At 37.2% G+C, this 22,318-nt stretch overlaps 1 protein-coding gene across 1 annotated transcript in view; it reads right to left on the reverse strand.

Annotated features, from left to right (window-relative positions):
• The window catches only part of LOC150085164 (huntingtin-interacting protein 1-like), a 637,041-nt gene that overhangs the window by 165,225 nt on the left and 449,498 nt on the right, over positions 1 to 22,318 (reverse strand). The window contains exon 23 of the mRNA XM_090373855.1: positions 17,927 to 17,995. Within this exon, the coding sequence (XP_090229981.1) occupies positions 17,927 to 17,995 (69 nt within the window). The remainder of the gene's footprint in view (positions 1 to 17,926; positions 17,996 to 22,318) is intronic.

A 22,318-nucleotide genomic window follows, 5' to 3' on the forward strand; every position in this document is an offset into this window, starting at 1 on the left:
TTTTAATAAAAAAGAGAACATATCTTTGATAGCATGCACTATGAATTACAATTGATAGAAGGACATTAAAAAAAGTGCTGTTGCTTTTTTTTTTTTTTTTTTATGGAGAATCTCAGATACCCAAACACCTGCTAATAGATAACTATTTCCAAGATATTTGGAGTGAATATCACTATTCTGGGGAACAGAGCGCAACAGCAGGACATAACCGAAAAACAATAAAACCCCCACACCTTGATTTCCAGGCTGCTGATTGTATCAATAGAAGCAATGCAAGAATCAAGTTCACCTCTGCATGTGGCTGCCATTAAACTGCAGTTTTCTGAAATGCCTACCATTGCATCGATAGCATCAGCAAATGTTCTTGGAACACATATTTAAGTGTATATCATTCCTATTAAAAAAAACTCTCCAGTTAAAAACTACAGACTATGATGTGAAAAATTTTATTACATGGACCACAATCACTCCAAGACTAAATTGACTGACAAAGCTCTCATCATGTAGTACCTCTTATCATGTCTAAAAAAAATTTCAGACACTTTCATGTACAAGCAATCACACAACTATGTAGTTGCCAAAGGGATTTATATTGAAAAATATTAAACACTTTTTATTTTAAATTTTAACATCTGGTTTCCTTTAATCCTTTCATCAGTGAGTTTTTTGCACATGTGTGGATCTCTGGCATGTATGGCATTTTGGTTTTATAATTTTTGTACAATTTCTTCTTCGGAGCTGTTGAGAAGGTCCCATTCCACAATAATCCCTTTTAATATATTTAAAGTAGCATGTGGCATGACTTTGATGGGAGTATTGCCAAAAGCTGCGGTTTTAAGATGCTCTGAATCATGCCAGTAAATTGCCATTTCTATAAGTAGGTCACCTGATTTCAAGTGGCAAACCATCTTCGGTGGACCAGCTATATGTTCTATACACCTTTGTAAGACAAAAGGAGAAAACTTACCAACAGGCTGGTCTGTTAGGGAATGGAAAATTAGAAAGAGTGGACAGATGTTTTGGGTCACATCTTTCTTTTGTCTCTTGGCAGTAGAGGGATTAGGATCACCTTGCTATTGATGACGTTCAGTTTGATCCATAAATCCAGGTAAAACCTGGTTTGTCGAGTCCATTGTTGCTCCTTTTTGGCCTAAATGGATTACTTTTCCTTTCAGCCTCACCATGGAGAGGCAAGAAGCAGTGCCACAGTGACCAAGCAGCTGGACAAGTTTGTTTTTTAGTGAAAAAATTAATAAATATACTAAGAAAAGCAAGGGTCACATCTTTCTTTTGTATCTCTCTCTCTCATTTTTTTTTTTTTTATGAAAACCCCAAGTGAGTGGTATTAGGACCTATAGTACTTAGTACAGTGAATGGGTTGGAGGTTGAGAAGACGAAAGAAGATATTTGTTGACATTAGACTGTAATTTTCAGGAAATACATATAAAGGAAGGTTGTTCCAGAAAATGGCAGTAGAATGAATAAGAATGAATGAAAGAGAGATTGGTAATTATAGAAGCCAATTCAAAAGAACAGTGCCGATGGAAGTATCTGTAGAAAAGGCATGCAGTACAAAAAGTATGCCTATGAGATAGAGAGTGGAGAGACTCTGTTAGGGATGAATCATTAATTAACCTAACTACCCTCTTCTGAATGGAATCTAGAAGCCTCAGAGAGGTTTTGGGGGCATTGCCCAAAATGTGGGAACAATATTTCATGGAAAGATTCCATATTCCATAGGGCAGATTTGCAATTTCTACAGAGTGAACAGCTGTTTTGAAGAAAAATAATGCCAGGAGCAAATGAGAAAACAATATTTGTGCCATGAGAGATTAGAAGTCAGGGTAATCCCCAAAAGAGATATATCAACTTGACTAGAAATTGGAATGTCACCAAAGATAAGCATAGGAGCAGGAGAATCCTTTTTTGTGATATTAGCATTAGCAGAGGCATTTGATGCAAGAAAGCAAGCTTATGCAGCATCAGCCAAAAAAAAAAAAAAAACACTTCCACTTCACCCCTCTGTTTGTTCAAAATACCTGTCCAGCCGAGCCTTAAACTTATTTAGGCTATCAACCTCCACGACAAGAGATGGAAGTCTGTTCCACCAACCAACCACCCGCTGGCTAAAGGCAAATTTCCGCACGTCTATCCTACATCTGTCTTTCCTCAATTTGAATTTATGGCCTCTCAGGTGATTATTCTGAGCGAGAGGAAGAATCCCATCAGCATTAAGCATGCTCAAACCATTCAAGGCTTTATACACCTCTATCAGATAACCTCGCTGGTGCCTAGTCTCCAGACACTGTAATTTGCAAAATTTAAGCCTTTCTTCGTAAGAGCACCCCTTTGTTCCATTCACTAATCTTGTTGCACTTCTTTGTACTCGTTCCAGCAGCTCTACATCCATCTTGAAATGAGGCCTCCAGACCTGTATACAGTACTCAAGGTTTGGCCTGACCATTGCCTTATACAAGGGAATAATCACCTCCTTATCCCTGCTAGAAAAATTCCTATATATCATTGACAATACCCCATGAGCTACTCTTGCAGCCCATCTGCACTGCTCAGAGAACTTCATATCTGCCTGCACAACCACCCCCAGGTCCCTTTCATTCTCTACCACTGTCAGTGTAGTACCACAGAGTTGATACGTTGCTCTGGGGTTGCTGTTTCCCATGTGTAGTACTTTACATTTGTCAATGTTAAACTTCATTTGCCACCTCTCAGCCCATCTGCTCAACCTTTCCAGATCCTCTTGCAGCAGCATAGTGTCGGTAGTGTCCTTGACAACCCTGCCTACCTTTGTATCGTCTGCAAACTTCGACATTAAGCTTGATATAACATCATCAATATCATTTATGAATACAGAAAACAATAATGGACCCAACACCGAGCCCTGAGGGACTCCACTAATAACATTAGTCCACGACGAGCAGTGTCCATTGATTACCACTCTCTGTCTTCTCCCCCTCAGCCACTCCTTTATCCATAGCAGCAATTTGCCTCCAATGTCATACTGCTCCAATTTGAGCAGCAGTCTTCCATGTGCAACAGTATCAAAAGCCTTTCTAAGATCCAAGTATATAATATCAAATTTATTCCCTGCATCCAGTTCCTTTGTGACTGCACAAATATATAAGACAGGACTGAGTTTTAGAAGGATTGAAATCAACTAAGTTGTCTTTGCCCCACTGGAGAATTACCTGGAATCGGCATTTAAGGAATTGGTAGCAGATATTTGAGAAGTTCAAGCTGATTGAGCAGGTTTGTTTGTTTGTTATTTGGTTTTTAGGAGCATTAGCAACTAAGACCATATTGCTCCGGGAATATGCGGCGGTCATTCCCTTGACCTTTACACATCCTCCATATTTGGTGGTGGCGGGATCGAACCGTGGTCTAATCAAGAAGCGTGTACTACGCACTGCTGCTCCTACCCACCTGGCTACGGAGGCTTGATTGAGCAGGGTAAGGTTTCTCAAACTGCAAAGTGGAATGCAATGTGCTATCATCAGCAAAACTATGGATAGGATTTCTGGTCAATGAAAGAAGGTCATTAATATACAAGAGGAAAAGAATGGGGAAAAGGACTAAACCTTGGGGGACACCAGCATTAATGGAGAAGTTAAAAGACAGAGAGCCATTTACCGTCGTCCTCAGTTAGCAATCAGAGAGAAAACTGGATAACCAATTTGCTTGTGTTTCACTGAACTTTTCCATTGAATTTGTCCATAAATGGGTAACATAAGCCAGAATATCACCAATGGATCGACACAGAAGGAATCCATACTATCCATATGGAATCCATCATATCGTTGATTAGAGGTAAAGTTTTTTAGACAGTTAATTGATTTCTCCATTACTTTAGAAAGAATAGAAACAACTGCAAAGGAATGATAACTGGATGGAAGTGATTTGTCACCCTTTTTAGGAACTGGCTGGATATCAGCAAATTTCCAAGCAGGAGGAAAAACACCTTTAGAATAAGAAAGTGAAAAAAGGCAGCAAAACCAGGAGTAAATTTAGGAGTGCAGGTTTTGAGAACAAGTGGAGAAATACCATCAGGACCTGGAGCTTTCTTAGCATCAAGATTCGTCAAAATCCTTCTGACATCATTTTGACAGAAGACCACAGGAGACATTGAATGGAGCATGTTGGGAATGGTGGGAGGTGTTTTACCAAGATCATTAATATATAAGTTGGAAGAAAAATGGGATGCTAGTAGTTCAGCTTTATCCTTGTTTGAAGTGACAATAGAACCATCTGGTTTTGATAGAGGTGAGAGGAGAGATGGGCCAAAGTTGCAGCCAAAACTTTGGCAAGAGACCGGAATGTTCAGCTACCATTACAGCAAAAGAAGCAAGTTTTCTACTCTTAGCTTGTTCAAAATTTAGTTTGGACTGATTAATAACTGCTTTACAATTGTTGCAAGCACTGGTGTAGGCAGAAAACGAAACTGAAGAATTGGAAACAAGCCAATTACAATATGTAACATTCTTCTCTTAAACAGCCTTAGCACATTTATTGGAAAACCAAGGTTTAGATAACGGACGAGATTTTAAGGTGGCATGTGGAATAAAGGATTCCATTCCTGCAAGAATAATTTCACTGACATGATCTGAGCAAAGGAAGACAGCAGAAGTTTTGAAATAGTAATCTGACCAAGGAAAAAAAGAAAATAAATCTCGCAGATTATCCCATTTTTCATTCTTGTAATGCCAAATAATATGAGGTTGAGAATAGCCATGAGATAAAGGCTCCATTGGAGAAGAGACAGTCAACAAGTTGTGATCTGAGGTGACTAAAGGACCACTCACTTCGACCGTACACTTAGAAGAGTTGTTTGTGAGAAAAAGACCAAGTGTGTTGGCTGTATGGTTAGGATTATCTGGTATTCTTGTAGGTAAATGAACAATCTGTGGGAGGTCATTAGTAATTGTTAATTAGAAAATTAGTCATTAGTAATTAGAAAACGGAAGCCAGATGGAATTGTGAACATTAAAATCACCAAAGAAAATTACCCCACTGTTAGGAAAGTTGACATAATCATGCAAAGCAAAAAAAAAAGCAGACATAAAATCAAGCAGACATACATGCAAACCCAAATAGGGTAGGATCCATTGCAGGCACCATCCAAGGTGCGGGATGCTGGCACTCCTTGGAGTGTGGGATTTAAAAGTCATCGCAAACCCGAAATGGGTAGGATATACTGCTGGCACCGATCTAGGTGCGGGATTGCTGGCACTGACCTCAGTGCGAGATCTACAGGCACTATGCCATTGACAATTACACAGGGGCACCGATCCCCTGTGACCTTTAAACCCACACTCTTTCCTATACTTTGCCTAAATTAGGATGGATTTATTCTCCCCTTTTAACCCACCCAAATTCATTCCCCCTCAAATCCTCTCTTCTTCTATGCCCCTCTCTCGCTCTCTCTCTCTTTTTTTTTTTACTTATTTTCTTTTATTATTTTTATTTATTTATTATTATTATTTTATTTTATGTCTCACATAATTTAAGGAACCCAAAAGCAATTACTTTGCCTCACCCTAGGATACTAAATAGATTTGGAGATAGGCACACAATGAATGTAATAAACAACTTGTTGGCTAGCATTGATTTCAGGCTCAGGAGAAGTTATCCCATCTCCAAATTAAAATTCCTAATAAGAAAATTCTTGATACTCAATGACACAGTAGATTAGAATTGATAAGCAGATAAACTACCTCTGTTTACAGTGTGGAATATACTATGTGTAGTGACTTCATAGTCTTTTCTGTAAGATAACAAATTTGTACAAAACTTGTAAAGGAAGAACTACAACTTGTTGTCAAGAAATTTACTTTTCTTAACAAGTTAATTTATTGTAAACGAATTCTCTTGATAAATAAAATTGTATTGTATTATTATTATTATTTTATTATTATTATTATTATTATCCTTATTATTTTTAATCTGTTACTTTATTTTTATTTATTTATTTTATTTTACTTTATTTTATTTATTTATTTTTTATTTTTATTTTTATTTATTTTATTTTTTTTTTATTATTTTTATTTTTTATTTTTTTTGGTCTCCATCAGGAAGCTCAGGCAACCCTGGCAGAGGCCAGCCAGAGTAAAATGGGCAGCCTGGCTCACCTCCCAGTGGTGGTGGCAGGCAACGTGGGGTTCCCTTATGGGGCCTTGCGGCTAAGCAGCCAGAGACAGAACAACAGAACACAGCACAACTCTGTCACAAACCAGACACCACACTTTTTATGGCTTTTACAGAGATTCTGTAAATTCTTCACAGATGTGGGAAACCACTGGTGGCATCTTCCACAAAACACTATGCCACTATGTTAGGAAATATCTAGGAAATAAACTCATACACCGACCATTGAACAAAATTTACTGTAACTAAAATTTTTACAAATAGTATAAAAACAAATTATTGCCTCAAATTTGTTTTTAATTATTTGTTTTAATAATTTGTTTTTATACTATTTGTAAAAATTTTAGTTACAGTAAATTTTGTTCAATGGTCGGTGTATGAGTTTATTTCCTAGATATGAGTTTTCCCGACCTCAGAGGCATCTTTCAGGATATTATGTTAGGAAAGTTGGACTGGAGAAAGTCAAGTTGCAAAGAGAGGAAGCCAAAGAGTTCCAAGTGATTAGTGGAGTTGGGAGAACAGTGGAGAAAACAGATGAATTTGACAGAATGAGGTAGAGAGATTATAAGCAGAGAAGATCGAAAAGAGGAGATTTCAAATTACCAAGTGTCTGATAGGGAATATCGGAACGGACATATGCACAAATACCACATTTGAGGCAAAAGGAATCATACAGTGAATAATTTGAGATGAGTAGTGGTTGAATCAACTGATAACTGAGAAAAAAAAAATACACGGTGTTTGGCACACTGTAAGTGGAAATGGACATCACTGAGACTAGAACTGAGACCACATATATGTGTGAAATGAACTAGGAGGTTTAGATCTTTTCACAGATAAGTTTGCTCTATTAGTTTGACAATTCATGGTGTATTCAATAGTAAAATAACCCCAGGGTCTCACATCTGGTGAGCATGGGCTTGGCACACCCAGGGTTCTCAGCTGGATATCATCATTCTTCTCTTTCTTGGTGATTTTCCTCTCTCTCTCTCTCTTACACACACACACACACGGTAACTCAGAAATTTTTTGGCTGTGCAGCAGCATAAGTCTCAGGCTTCCTTGCACCATATGGCTAATAATAAAAAGAAGATAAAGTGGGGGGGGGGGGCATGCTGTATGAAGTAACGAAATTTTTGGATATGGGGTACACGTGGTATACCCTGTGTATGCCATATCCAAATATATACCCAGATCGTTGACATAACGTGGCCTCGACAATGCCCCCAAATACACATTACTCAGACTCCCTCCAGTCTTGCTGCCTCTACTGTGCCAGACTATGTGGCAGAGTAGAGGCAGCAAGATTATACACTAGCTCTGGAAGCCTCCTAGAGAGTTACCAATAGGTTCGGTCCGGTGTACTAATTAGCAGATGGCCTGTGAATGCCATTTTAGAGCTGTACTCTTGAAATATAAGGAAGTTTGGATCTCACCATGGTGTTCATCATAACTCCAAAAGACATCAATCATAATGCATGATGGAAGAGATGGGGGAAGGGCTGAGGATTAGGATAATCTTGTTATCGATAATGTTCAGTTTGATCCATAGATTCAGGTGAAACCTGATTTATTGGGTCCATTGTTGCTCTTTTTTGTTCAAAAAGGATTACTTTTCCTTTCAGCTTTCCGGCCTGCCACAGAGAACCAGGAGCAGTGCCACTGCAGGAGTAGTGACCAAGCAGCTGGACAAGTTAGTTTGTTAGTGAAAAATTAATAAATACATTAAGAAAAGAAAGGTGATTTTCTTTTCTGGGTTCTTACTCAAAATCTGTTAAGTACAGAACCACTTACAGTGAACTGAGGATAAGAAAGGCACTAGAAATAAAACAGAACGAACATTCATGAAAAAATGATTAAACACTGTTGCTTGGTACTCGAAGTCCATTTTTTTTTTTTTTTTTTGGATAGTTGTTGGCGCATCGGCTTCTGTGGCCATAATGCCCCCACCAAGGTTTTTTTCAGTACTTTGATCCAAGCCCGAGGCGGGATTCGAACCCGCGACCTTTGGGTTGCCAGGCAGGCACTTTACCCACCTGGCTAGACCGGTCGGCCTCGAAGTCCATAAAGGTCTTCTAAATAAGCTTCCATCTTATGGTTTGCCAACTGGTTTTGTGTAATTGGATATCCAGTTTTCACTTTAACCACTCACTGCGGGTGATGGTAATGGCTCTATGTCTTCTAAATTCTCTACTAATGACCTTCTCCCATTGACCGGAAATTCTATCCAGAGTTTTGCTGATGATAGCACATTGCATTTCACCTTCCAGTTTGAGAAACCTTGCACAAACAGCTTCAACTTCTTGAATAACCACTACCAATTCCTTAAATGCTGATCTCCAGTGGAGTAAAGATCACTGATCCTTCTAAAGCTCAGTCCTGTCTTATATCTTGCAAAAAGAATTCTGCTAATCCTATGATTATCTTCGATGACACTCTGATTTCTAATCTTTCTTGGCATAAGCACATTACAAATATTGCTTTCTCTGCATCTAAAAAACTGGGTTTTCTCTTTCGTTCTTGGTGTTACTTTTCTTCCAAACACCTGTTCATTCTGTACAAATCACAAATCCGCCTTACCATGGAATATTGTTCCCACATCTCAGGAAGTGCTCCCAAAACCTTTCTCTCCCACAGGCTTCTAGATTACACTCCATAGAGGACAGTTAGTTAATTAATGACCCATTTCTAACAGAGTCTCTCCAATCTCTGTCTCATAGACGTTATGCTTTTGCTACATGCCTTTTCTATAGATACTTTTGTAGGCACTGTTCTTCTGAATTGGTTTCTATAATTCCCACTGCCTCTTCCAAATCAGTCCGAACATGTACCACAACCAGTCAACATCCTTTTACCATCCAACTTCAAATTAACAGAACCAACTTTTCTTCTTCCTCATTCATTCATTCAACTTTTGTTTTCTGGAACAACCTTCCTTCATATGTATTTCCTGAAAAGTATAATGTACAGAAGTTTAAGTCTACTGTCAACAACAAATATCTTCTTTCGTCATCTTCTGAATCTTCAACCCATGTACAGTAGTAAGTACTATAGGTTTTAATACCTCTTGTGTTTGGGGGTTTCATATATAGTAATAATCAATTAATATACTGACATTAATAAACTGTAATTAATAAATAAACTGTATTTATGAACTAATGCACTTGTGGTGGCAATGGATGCATTACAACCATAATGTGTTGTATATAGTATTTTTATAATATTATGCAGAAGATTATAGTAAGATAATCATGTTAAGATAATCATATTAAGATATATATACCTCGATAGAACTAGGTGCATTATATTATCCTATACATTTTCTATAGATATATATATCTTAATGATTATCTTACTATAATCTTCTCCATAATATTATACAAATACTATATATATATATATATATATATATATATAGTATTTGTATAGAGAGAGAGGAGGGGTAACATTAATTCCAAGGTAAGTGAGGCAAACAATGAAAACTGTATGGGCATATAGAAACAATGGAAGATAAACAAATGTTTACAGTAAAAATAAATGGTAATAGGTTCAGAGGCAGACCAAGAGGAAGGCAGATCAGTGATGTTCAGCAAACATTATAAGAAGAGCATATTCTAGTTAGGGCAAAAAACCTAGCAGGAAACAGGATAATATGGAAGAAAATAGTGAATAGAATGTAGTAGTAGTAGTAGTAATGGAGGCATGTGATGCAAGAAAGCAAGCATATGAGCTTATGTAGCATCATCCAAAAAAAAAAAAAAAAAATCCAATTTCACACATATGTTCCCTCTAAATGTTTGTCCAGTTCCACCTTGAATTTATTTAAGCTATCAATTTCCACAACAATAGATGGAAGTTTGTACCAGCAATTAACCATCCGCCGGCTAAAGGCAAATTTTCGCACATCTATTCTACATCTCTCTTTTCTTAATTTGAATTTATGCCCACTTAAGTTCGTAATCTGAACAAGTGGAAGAATCCCATCAGAATTCAGCATGCTCAACCAATTCAAGGTCTTATACACTTAAATCAGATCACCTCGCAGGTGCCTATTCTCCAGCCACTACAATTTTCAGAACTTAAGCCTTTCTAAGTAAGAGAATCCCTTCATTCCCCTCACCAATCTTGTTGCCCTTCTCTGTACACTCAAGCAAATCTACATCCTTCCTAAAATGAGGCCTCCAGACCTGAACGCAGTACTCAAGGCGTGGCCTGACCATTGCCTTATACAGAGGGACAATCACCTCCTTTTCCCTGCTAGCAAAATTCCTATATATCATTGACAAAAACCCATGACCTGCCCTGGCAGCCTATCTGTATTGCTCAGAAACCTTCATACCTGACTGCACAATTACTCCCAGGTCTTTTTCATTTTCTACCACCTTAAGTGTAGTACCACACAGTTGGTACGTTTCTCTGGGATTACTTCTACCCATATGCAGTACTTTGCATTTGTCAAGGTTAAACTTCAGTTGCCACTTCTTAGCCCATCTGCCAAAATTTTCTAGATCTTTGTTGCAGTAGCACACTGCCATTACTGGCATTAACAACCATGCCAACCTTTGTATCATTTGCAAAGTACGACATTAAGCCTGATATACATCAATATCATTGAAAAATATGCAAAACAGGACCAAACACAGAACTCTGGGGGACTCCACTAATAACATTACTCCACGAAGAACAGCGTCCATTGATTACCACTCTCTCTCTTCTCCCACTCAACCACCCTTTTATCCATTGTAACAACTTACCCTTAATACCATACTGCTCCAATTTGTACAGTAGTTTTCCATGTGCAACAGTGTCAAAAGCTTTTCTGAAATCCAAGTATATGATATGAAAATTATTTTTTGCATCCAGTTCCTTTGTAACCACATCATAGTATCCAATCAAATTTGTCAGACAAGACTTTCCCTTAAAAAACCCATGGTCTGTCTGAATTATTACTGCAGTCTTGTCTAGATGATCCTGCAATGCATCTTTAACTAGGGACTCCATTATTTTCCCAGGAACAGAAGTTAAACTAACTGGTCTGTAATTACTTGTGTCACCCTTAAATCCCCCTTTGTGAATTGGGGATACATTTTCACATCTCTAGTCCATGGCAACTTCCCCTGAATGCTGATAAACCAGAAGAAGTGATCTTTGGACATGTACTACCATATTTACCTGCATACACCCAGTGGTTCTAACAGATTTGGACGATGATATCTCAAAAACCATTGTCCAAATTTTTTTCTACATTGGCCCTTCTTTCATTAAAAGGCAAAACCAAACATAACAAAGACTGTAAATGAACTCATTATAAACCTCACATAACCAAGCTTAAAAAAGTTATGCATTAGGGCTTCATTACACTTACTGGTAGTGGCCTTGGTTTGGAGCAGTGCAAATTTTCAAATCCATAAAGTAACTACAGACCTGTATGTCTGGCTTCAGTGTTAAGAAAAATTATGAAGGTAATAATTAAGAATAATTAAATACAAGATCATCAAGACAGGTTTCTCAGTGGAGTTCAGCATGCTTATAACATATGTTTTAAATATGACAATTTTTAAATTTTGGGGGCAGGGATTTTAGTGAAGAAAAATTCAAAAAGCTAAGTACTGTATGTGAAAAAAAAAATTAAAGACAAGATAAATACAAATATGGGGAGGGATATAGATACATCATGGATACAACTTTTCAGTAACATAATATAAATTTACAGACTATAAAAAAAAGGGTTTTTTTTTTTTTTTTTTCTCTTCACTATTTTGTTTTTCGGGAGTGTTTTAATTCCCCCCCCCCCCCCCTTTTAACTCAAGCTATAAACCCATGTACATAAATACAAGAGAACTGACCTTTAAAGGGTACTATATGTTTTCTCGGTCTATCTCATCAACATTGAGGAGTCAGTTACTCTATCTTATGACATCTCCCTTTTCTCACTTGCTTGGACATCCTGACAACCAAGAGAAGCTATGCATGGAACCAAGGAACTGGTATAGGTCCCAGAATGTGATGCTCTCTTTACAGGTCAATATTGTGCTAACAGTTTTTTTTTTACTTTATAGTTATATCTTAAAGCTTTGAATTTTTTTTTTTTTTTTTACTTTAGCAAACAATTTAGCTTTGTCCCACATCAGACACTACTACATAAGGTGGAATATATCAGACATGTGTAAGATGCTAAGATGCTTACATGAATAGCTACATAACATGAGGCAAAGGATTGTAATTAATTATTATTCTTCAAATTGGCCTAGCATTAGAAGTTGGAGGTCCAGACATGGACATCCCACTTCTAATCAGAATCACAAAGGGATAGGGACATAATGCTGAAATTTGTAGATGTAAGATTGCAAGCATGGTTAATCACCAGCAACATGCATTACTCCATCAGAACAACTCAGATAATCCTCAGGGATGTTAGTAAATTGCAACTACATTTTAACGTCGCCAAATTCAAGTTTTTATACTGGGAAATAAAATCGTAAAATAACTTATACACTTGGAGGGGACTGAATTAAAAACAGAAGAGGAGAATGAAAGGTATTTGAGACTTTCAATTCATGTAGACAGGCAATTCTCTGTGCAGTGCAGAGAAGATGAGTCCATGGCACACTGTCAAAGATTTATTTAACTACTGCATGCATAAGGAGAGCATAATTCCACCCTATAAAGCAACTGTGAGACTGCTTGCATATCCTCCATTTCCATTTGTGTCAGAAAGCTCTATATCAAGGCCAGACAAATTTCCATAGTAAGGGGCTGAAGTGAATGATAAACATTGTATGGGAAAAAGATGAAGCATGTTATAACCAGGTAATTCCAAATTTACATAATCCAAATATCAGAAATTAAAAATTTATTATTTTACTATCAGATTATGTAGTAAATAATTATAAAATTATAATACATGTTGAAAATGTCTACTTTCTTGAATATATGCACGGATGTACTCTTTTCATCACATTCGTGACATCCTTCTGTAATGTTTCAACATCTATGTTCGTAATTTCATTCTACATATATTGGCTTTTGGTTGCTGTAATGGGGGATTATTATTAAGTAGTAGTGGCAAATGATGCAAGAAAGCAAGTTATACACAGCATGAAAAAAAAAAAAAAAAAACCCACCAACAGTTCCCATTTCACATGACCATACACTCACACTTTATACAGTTCTTGAATTTATTCACACTACCCATCTCTACAACACAGATGGCAGTTTATAGTTTATTCCAATAATTAACCACAATCTGTCTGGTTGAAGACAAATTTCCACACATCCAAACTTGCAAACATTCCTCAACCAATTCATGCCCCTCCTGTTTATGCGCAGTCTAGCAAGAGGGATAATTCCATCAGCATTGAGCATATTCAATCCATTCAAGGGCTTAAACACCCCAATCAGATCTCCTCACCTGTGAGGAGATCTGACTCAAAATGCTACACTTTGCAAAATTCAAGTCTTTCCTGATAAGAACACTCTTTTGCATCCCTGACCAATCTTGTTGCTCTTCTCTGTACCCATTCCAACAGATCCATACCCTTCTAAAATGAGGCTTCCAGACCTGTATACTGAACTTGAGATGTGCCTTAACCATTGTCTTATACAAGAAGACAATTGCCACCTTATCCCTTCTGGCAAAATTTCTTTATATCAACTCATAATTACTGAAATACATATATCCCTATATATGACAATAAAATAAATTAAATTAACGATAGAGTAAACCTGGATATTTCATATAAAAATAGAATATGTTAATAAAACTGTGGAGTTAAAAGTCATAGAAATAATAAAAATATATAATAAAGAGATAAAATTAAAAATATGTATATTGTGGAGTTAAGAGCAATAAAAATACAACACCAAAGCTTTCAAAGGGAACCTCTTGTCAACAGTGGAACTTTGCAGCCATGGTATGTGTCACTGGAGGAGAATGGGAATTATCCATCACACATTCGTGGAGACAAGAAATGGCTCGAGAGCATGCCAGGCAGAACCGTTCAACTTGTCCTAGGATCATAGTTTTGAAGAGGAGATGAATACGGATCCTCCCAAACTATTAATGGTGTTATGTTCTGAAGAACAAATTTGTAAGATCTCACGACATTTCCTCTGCTAATACCTATTATTTTGCTATCAAACCACATATGTGATCAAAATACTATGCAAACTATCGACAATAATTTAAACTCTGGAAAAATTTGATGATCTTCCTCCAAGAATTGCTCAGCCACAGCAGATTATTTCCCATATTCAACAGACTCTGTTGCTTCTTTATGCTCCCCATGTGATCTGGAGATCCATTCAATTTAGCCTAGATAGAAAGGAACATACATGGTGGCAAAAGGAGTGAATGCCACTTTCCACCTTCGTTCCTCTTCCCAAATATACTTGCCCAAAATTTTTGAAGATCTACAATAATACATCTAATTTCCTGCAGTCTACCATTGCAGGTGCTGCAGTGTGGGGGCCAAGCCCTATCCAATAGTGCCCTAATTATGCTATTTTTATGAGTGTTGGCTTGTGCTGCACTGTAATATGTATATTATCCTTGAAACTCAGGTTTCCTATAAACTTTCATCTTCATTCTAGGATCATCCACACATTAAGGAAAGGATGGGCACCTTCAACTCTGAGGTAAAATGAATGAAAGAGGAGACCCACTGAGAAAACTGAGAATTTTGATCTTTCCTTGAGCTTGGCAACCAGACAACTTAGAGGGGAGCTGACTAAGATTTATAAGGTTCACTGAGGAGTTGGTAAAATGAATGAATATGCAATTTTCACTTTCATAAATAATTCCAGAACTAAGAGCCATAAATTCAAATTACAGGGGAAGAGGTTTAGACTAGATTGTAGGAAGTTTTCTTTCAGCCAGTAAGTTACTGATTACTGGAACAAGCTGCCTCCACAGGTAGGTAGTTGAGGCTGAAGGTTTGAAGAAATTCAAAGGTCAACTGGATAGTTTCTTATGTGAGGAGGGAATTGTATAATTTGTATCTTCTTTTTCTTTTTGGCCGGTGCAGCAAAAGCACCGGCTTTCTTGTACTATATGACAAATACTTATACTAACTGCTGTCCAAGGCATTTCACAAGGAATGTTGGCAACATTCCTTGTGATGGTTTCCTTCAGGTGAGCCAAAGCCTGAAATCTGCTATTTTGTCCTTGAAATATCCCACAACCAGAGGTCTCAACAATAAAGGTCTAAAAAGAAAGGTGGCTAGCAAATGGGAAACACTGGGAAATTATGTGGTCCTTCCTTGTCATATGTGATCAAGCAAAAACTCATGTGATCAAGCAACTGCTTTACTAGTAAAGCAGTTGCTTGATCACATATGACAAGGAAGGACCTTGATCACATAAATGGGTGATGGAGCTCTATCCTGCATTATTATTATTATTATTATTAGCCATAAGGTGCAAGGAAGCCTGAGGCTTATGCTGCACCAACCAAAAAAAATTCCCAAGTTACCCTTGAGAGAGAGAGAGAGAGAGAGAGGAATCACCAAGAAAGAGAAGAATGATGATATCCAGCTGAGGACCCTGGGTTTGCCAAGCCCATACTCACCAACTTTTGAAGTTAGTTTTGGAGGTAAGGGCATTTCTCAATAATACTACGCATAAAAGCAGTTGTGTCAAAACATTTTCTTACTTTCCCTTGAAGGCAAGGATCATATAATGTGAATGAAAATCACAGTAATATTCACTTTAGACCACATTTTGGGACACCTGCTCAATTCTCCTTGAAGAATGGTACAATTATGAAGTTTGCTGTGAACTTACACCAAGCAACACATAGGCAATGGAGAGAACCTTAACTGATAATACATGAATGCAATGTTCCTAGGGCGCCTCCGTGGCCAGGTGGGAAGGAGCAGCAGTGCATAGCACACGCTTCTTGATTAGACCGGGGTTCGAGCCCGTCATCACCAAATACGGAGGATGCAGAAAGGTCAGGAAATGACCACCGCATATCCTGGAGCAATATGGCCTTAGTTGCTAATGCTCCTAAAAACCAAAAATAACAAAATAACATAATAGCAACGTTCCTCATAACTGCAAATCACATTGTTAGCTGAAACAGAAGTTAGCAGAGGTGATAAACTATCTAGTTGTCACGACACTAACCTAATACTATTAGATAACAATGTATTTCGTGTGGCACTTATGGCTACAGAAGAGCAATTTTCTCAACATCTGTCACAACTGAATGGTGTCCTCTCTGTCACAACTGAATGGTGTCCTCTCCAAGAGCTATACACAAATGCACCTGTTTCTTTGAATTTTGTCATTGTTATGCATAATTCGTTTTGAGAAAGAGGTTTCTGTTAACTTTTTAAACAGTGATGATTTTGATGCATGGCCACTGTTTTGGTAAAAGAGCTTTATCTACAAAGCATCATCTTTTATTTTGCAGTACCATGTTCACTTCTGCCTCCTGCATCATATCTGCTATTTTCACATCTAAGACGGGAGTATCATTAGTTTTGTCACAAGATTTACTTTGAATACTGACCATAACAATGCCAAGTATACTCTGATGTCCCTATTTTGGAACTACTTTATTCCCCCTTTTTTTCTCTCTCTCTCTCTCTCTCTCGTTTTTTTTTTTTTTTTTTTTTTGTGTTCTTAATTTCTGAATAGTGTATATACAGTAGGTTTCAAATTTAAACTCTTGGTGATTCATGATTTTTCACATATAGGTGGCCAAACTGACACATTTTCCCATTTTACAAATGAATTTGAACCAGATGAGTGATAAATAGCAAAAGTATGGTGTCAAGAAAGACTATATTTCTTAGCACTATTCACAGCAGAGCACAGCTGTCTTCAGGAAAACATCACAATTAGAATTCAATTGCTGCTATGGGCATCAGATATTTAATTTGGTATAGTGGATATGCATTCCTTCAATCATGCATTGTACTTCATCCTTGCCTTTACCTCCTTGTACTAAATTTTGTTGTCTTTTTAAGATATTTTGGAGATGATGGTCCTACTGGACCTATCCTGTAACAGACCTTATCAAGATAACAAATACTCATTAACATGTGAAATGCATGACTTTTCATTTTTTGTTTACCTTTTTTAGATGGCCAAACTAGAAATTTCTTTTCTGTTTAAACCTTTCTGAACCCTTTGAAAAGCATAGATTCCAAATTTTAATGCAATCCACCCATTCCTTAGGCCAATATATGCTCAGGGTATGGGCATTTTATGCTCACCCTGTATATTTTAAAATATAGCACAAACACATGTAGTTCAAAAAATTTTTTTCTTAAATATTAACAGAAATGAGAACTACCACCACATAGTAATATTACAGATTTTACAGGTGTATGATAATTTCATAAGGAAAAAATTATTTTATCTGAGAAATTTTGAAGAAATGGAATAGGAACAAAACAAAAAAAAAAAAAAAAAAGGAAAAATAAAAAAAATAAAAGTTAATCTTGACTAAAATCCTCACCTCTTTCCTACTAGAGACCTGTGGGTATTGAAAAAATATGAATTCAAAATAATCATATCGTGTGTCCGTGCTTTTATGCACAATGTCCACAATTCAATTTAAAAAAAAAAAAAAGTAATATTTAAGGAAATGCAATTTACCAATTATATATATATATCTGTGCAGCTTGGAACAATTCAGAATGAGTAGTGAAAGGGTGAATGTAATTTTTTTTAATAAGCAAAGTCTCAATGATATGTTATTGGAAAATTAAATCATCACAACCAATTATTATATTAAAAAGAAATATGACTTACCTTTGTTTCTTAACTTCTTAAATAATATCAAGCTCTCCATTCCAAGCATTCGGCAGGAACGTGAAAGTTCTATAATAAAATTAATCATAATAATAAAAATCTCTCTTATAAGAGACAACAAAGAAATATAGAAGACAAATGCAAACAGCAGAAATGTAAGATACAATACTGCAGATAATGAACCACTAGGTGGCAGTGATCACAGTGTGCTGAAGTGGGATTTACTCAAAGAGGTAACTACCATTAGGGGTAAAGGGAAGGGTTATTGCTTTCGTAAAGGAGACTACGATGGACTGAGACAGTATTTAAATTCTATAGTCAGTGGGACCAACTGATGATGTTACCAACAGCAAATTCAAAATGGGAAGCATTCAAAGAACTTATCTTGGAAGCTACTAGGCTTTACATACCAACTAAGAAATATTGTTCAAGGTTTAGGCCTAAATGGATGTCAGATGAACTAATGAGACATATGGCAGAGAAGAAAAATGCATGGGATACATACAAATTAACATGTGACAGAAGCCTATGATGGATACAAGTTGATCTGTAACCAAGTTACAAAGGAGGTTAGGCAGGCGAAGGCAGATTACAAGAAATCTTTGGCAAGGGATGCAAAGAAAAACAGCAAAGAGTTCTTTACTTATGTAAACTCTAGAAGGAAGGGGATGAATCACATTGGTCCACTTGATATCGATGGGTCAACTGTTGATGATCCTGCTCATGTAGCTAACAAACTAAATGAATATTTTGCATCGACATTCACACATGAGGAGTTATTGAGCGAAGGAATGCCAGAGGTGTATTCAACTCTGGCAGTAAGCTAGAGAATCTTGTAATAACTGAGAGGAAAGTGGAGGAGAAATTGTTGAGGATAAATATAAAAAAGGCACCCGGGGTGGATGGGATCTATCCAGTTATATTAAAGGAGGCAGCAAAGGAAGTAAGCAAACCCTTAGCCATAATTATGAGAGCTTCCTTGGACTCAGGGGAGGTACTCATGGACTGGAGATGTGCAAATGTGACCACAATTCACAAAGGAGGATCAAAGGCTGACACAAGTAATTATAGACCTGTGAGTTTAACTTCTGTTCCCGGAAAATTAATGGAGGCACTGGTTAAAGAAGCACTGCAGGATCATCTAGACAAGACTTCAGTTATAGCTTGGACACAGCATGGTTGTGTTAAGGGGAAGTCTTGCCTGACTAATCTGATTGGATACTATGAACCAGTCACAAAAGAATTGGATGCAGGGAATAACTTTGATTTTATATACTTGGATCTTAGAAAGGTTTTGATACTGTTGCACATGGAAGACTGCTGCACAAATTGGAGCAGTGTGGCATTGGAGGCAAATTGTTGCTATGGATAAAGGGGTGGTTGAGGGGGAGAAGACAGAGTGGTAATCAATGGACACTGCTCATCGTGGACTAATGTTATTAGTGGAGTCCCTCAGGGTTCAGTATTGAGTCCATTATTGTTTTCTGTATTTATAAATGATATTGATGATGGTATATCAAGCTTAATGTCCAAGTTTGCAGACGATACGAAGGTTGGCAGGGTTGTCAAGGGCACTACTGACACTATGCTGCCGCAACAGGATCTGGAAAGGTTGAGCAGATGGGCTGAGAGGTGGCAAATGAAGTTTAACATTGACAAATGTAAAGTACTACATATGGGAAACAGCAACCCCAGAGCAACGTATCAATTCTGTGGTACTACACTGACAGTGGTAGAGAATGAAAGGGACCTGGGGATGGTTGTGCAGGCAGATATGAAGTTCTCTGAGCAGTGCAGATGGGCTGCAAGAGTAGCTCATGGTGTATTGTCAATGATATATAGGAATTTTTCTAGCAGGGATAAGGAGGTGATTATTCCCTTGTATAAGGCAATGGTCAGGCCACACCTAGAGTACTGTATACAGGCCTGGAGGCCTCATTTAAAGAAGGATGTAGAGCTGCTGGAACGAGTACAGAGAAGGGCAACAAGATTAGTGAATGGAACAAAGGGGTGCTCTTACGAAGAAAGGCTTAAGTTTTGCAAATTACAGTGTCTGAGGACTAGACACCAGCGAAGTGATCTGATAGAGGTGTATAAAGCCTTGAATGGTTTGAGCATGCTCAATGCTGATGGGATTCTTCCTCTTGCTCAGAATAATCACCTAAGAGGGCATAAATTCAAATTGAGGAAAGACAGATGTAGGATAGACGTGCGGAAATTTGCCTTTAGCCAGCGGGTTGGTTGGTGGAACAGACTTCCATCCCTTGTTGTGGAAGTTGATAGCCTAAATAAGTTTAAGGCTCAGCTGGACAGGTATTTCGAACGAACAGAGGGGTGAAGTGGAAGTGGTTATTTTTTATTTATTTATTTATTATTTTTTTTTTGACTGATGCTGCATAAGCTTGCTTTCTTGCATCAAATGCCTCTACTAATGCTAATGAATAACACAGCCCATGTATTTACTTGTTCTGTAGTGATTCTCAGAAGTTCTAGAAATCTCTAGCACCGTGGTGGCGAACCTATGACACGTGGGTCAGATACTGACCCACGAAGGCTTTGTAAGTAACCCATGCGCACGCGTTTATTGTAATATTGGCCTACTTTTTTTAATTATAACAGAGAAACAGAGAGAAAAGATAATCGAAAATATTAAACAATTATAAAATATAAATATGTAATGTCAGATTTATAAAAAAAAAATAAATAAAAATAAAATATATAAATAAAAAATAACAAAAATCCAAGTGGAATGTGGACGTCGCGCGTCGGCAAAGAGTGTTCTATTGTATTAAACTACGCGTGTGGGTGACTCATTACATTGTCACATAAACTTGGTGCAATTTGTCGTTGCATTGGAGATGTATCGGGCTAGTACAAAGTTACCAGCTCGCACTCGGGCAGTATTGGACTAAGAGGCAGACTTGACGTACGCGTCTAGAAGTGTTAATAATAAATTGATTATAACTTAATTTTTCTATTGTCAAATTTTCTCATCTACATAACCGATGTAAGTATATTAAGTGGGCCTACGTTTATAAAAGTTCATCTAAAATTATTGCATCCTACATATATAATATATATATAGGTTATAAAAATATATATATTATATATTTTTTTTGCAGGCATAGCCCTGAACTATGTCAGTGGTTAAAAAAATGAAAACTAACGGTACAAGCTCCAGACTATATCAAACAGAATGGTTTGATAAATATGGTGTGATTGAAAAGAATATATAAATCAACTCTGTGTGTTATTTGTAACGAAAAAGTCACCTCTCGTACATTCAATGTAAAAAGAAATTTTGAAAAGTGGCATTCAAATCTCGGCTTCTCAACAGACGAAGAAAGGAGACAATATTTTTTACAAAAGAAAAAACAGAATGATTCACAAACAATAGTTTTAAAAACTTTTTTGACTCCGAAAAATAAAATTACAGCTGCTAGTTTTCAAGTAGCCCATTGCATTGCTCGCCATGGGAAACCTCTTTTAGAAGGAGAGTTTGTAAAACAAGCATTTAGTGCTACTCTGTTTTCAGATTTTAAAGAAAAAGACTTGATTATAAAGCGTATAAATGAGTTACCAATAAGTCGCAATACTATTAAAGATCGAGTAATAGAATTAGAAAGAGATATTTCTTCTCAAATACATAACGACTTAAAGTCTGTAGAAATGTATTCGATTGCTTTAGATGAGAGTACCGATGTAAATGGTTATGCACAACTAGCAGTTTTTGATCGATATAATTAGCATTAGCATTAGCATTAGCAGAGGCATATGATGCAAGAAAGCAAGCTTATTCAGCATCAGCCAAAAAAAACAAAAAAAAAAAAAAAAAAACCCACTCCCATTTCACCCCTCCGTTCGTTCGAAATACCTGTCCAGTTGAGCTTTAAATTTGTTTAGGCTATCAACTTCAACAACCAGTGATGGAAGTCGGTTCCACCAACCAACCACCCGCTGGCCAAAGGCAAATTTCCGCACATCTATCCGACATCCGTCCTTCCTCAATTTGAATTTATGCCCTCTGAGGTGATTATTCTGAGAAAGATGAAGAATCCCATTGGCATTGAGCATGCTCAAACCATTCAAAGCCTTATACACCTCTATCAGATCACCTCGCCGGTGCCTAGTCTCCAGACTCTGTAATTTGCAAAACTTAAGCCTTTCTTCGTAAGAGCAACCCTTTGTTCCATTTACTAATCTTGTTGCCCTTCTCTGTAACCGTTCCAGCAGCTCTACATCCTTCTTGAAATGAGGCCTCCAGACCTGTATACAGTACTCAAGATGTGGCCTTACCATTGCCTTATACAAGGGAATAATCACCTCCTTATCCCTGCTAGAAAAATTCCTGTATATCATTGACAAGACACCATGAGCTACTCTTGCAGCTCG

Source organism: Mastigoproctus giganteus, chromosome 5, assembly GCF_048544385.1.
Source record: "Mastigoproctus giganteus isolate SK-2022 chromosome 5, ASM4854438v1, whole genome shotgun sequence".
Lineage (NCBI taxonomy): Eukaryota > Metazoa > Arthropoda > Arachnida > Uropygi > Thelyphonidae > Mastigoproctus > Mastigoproctus giganteus.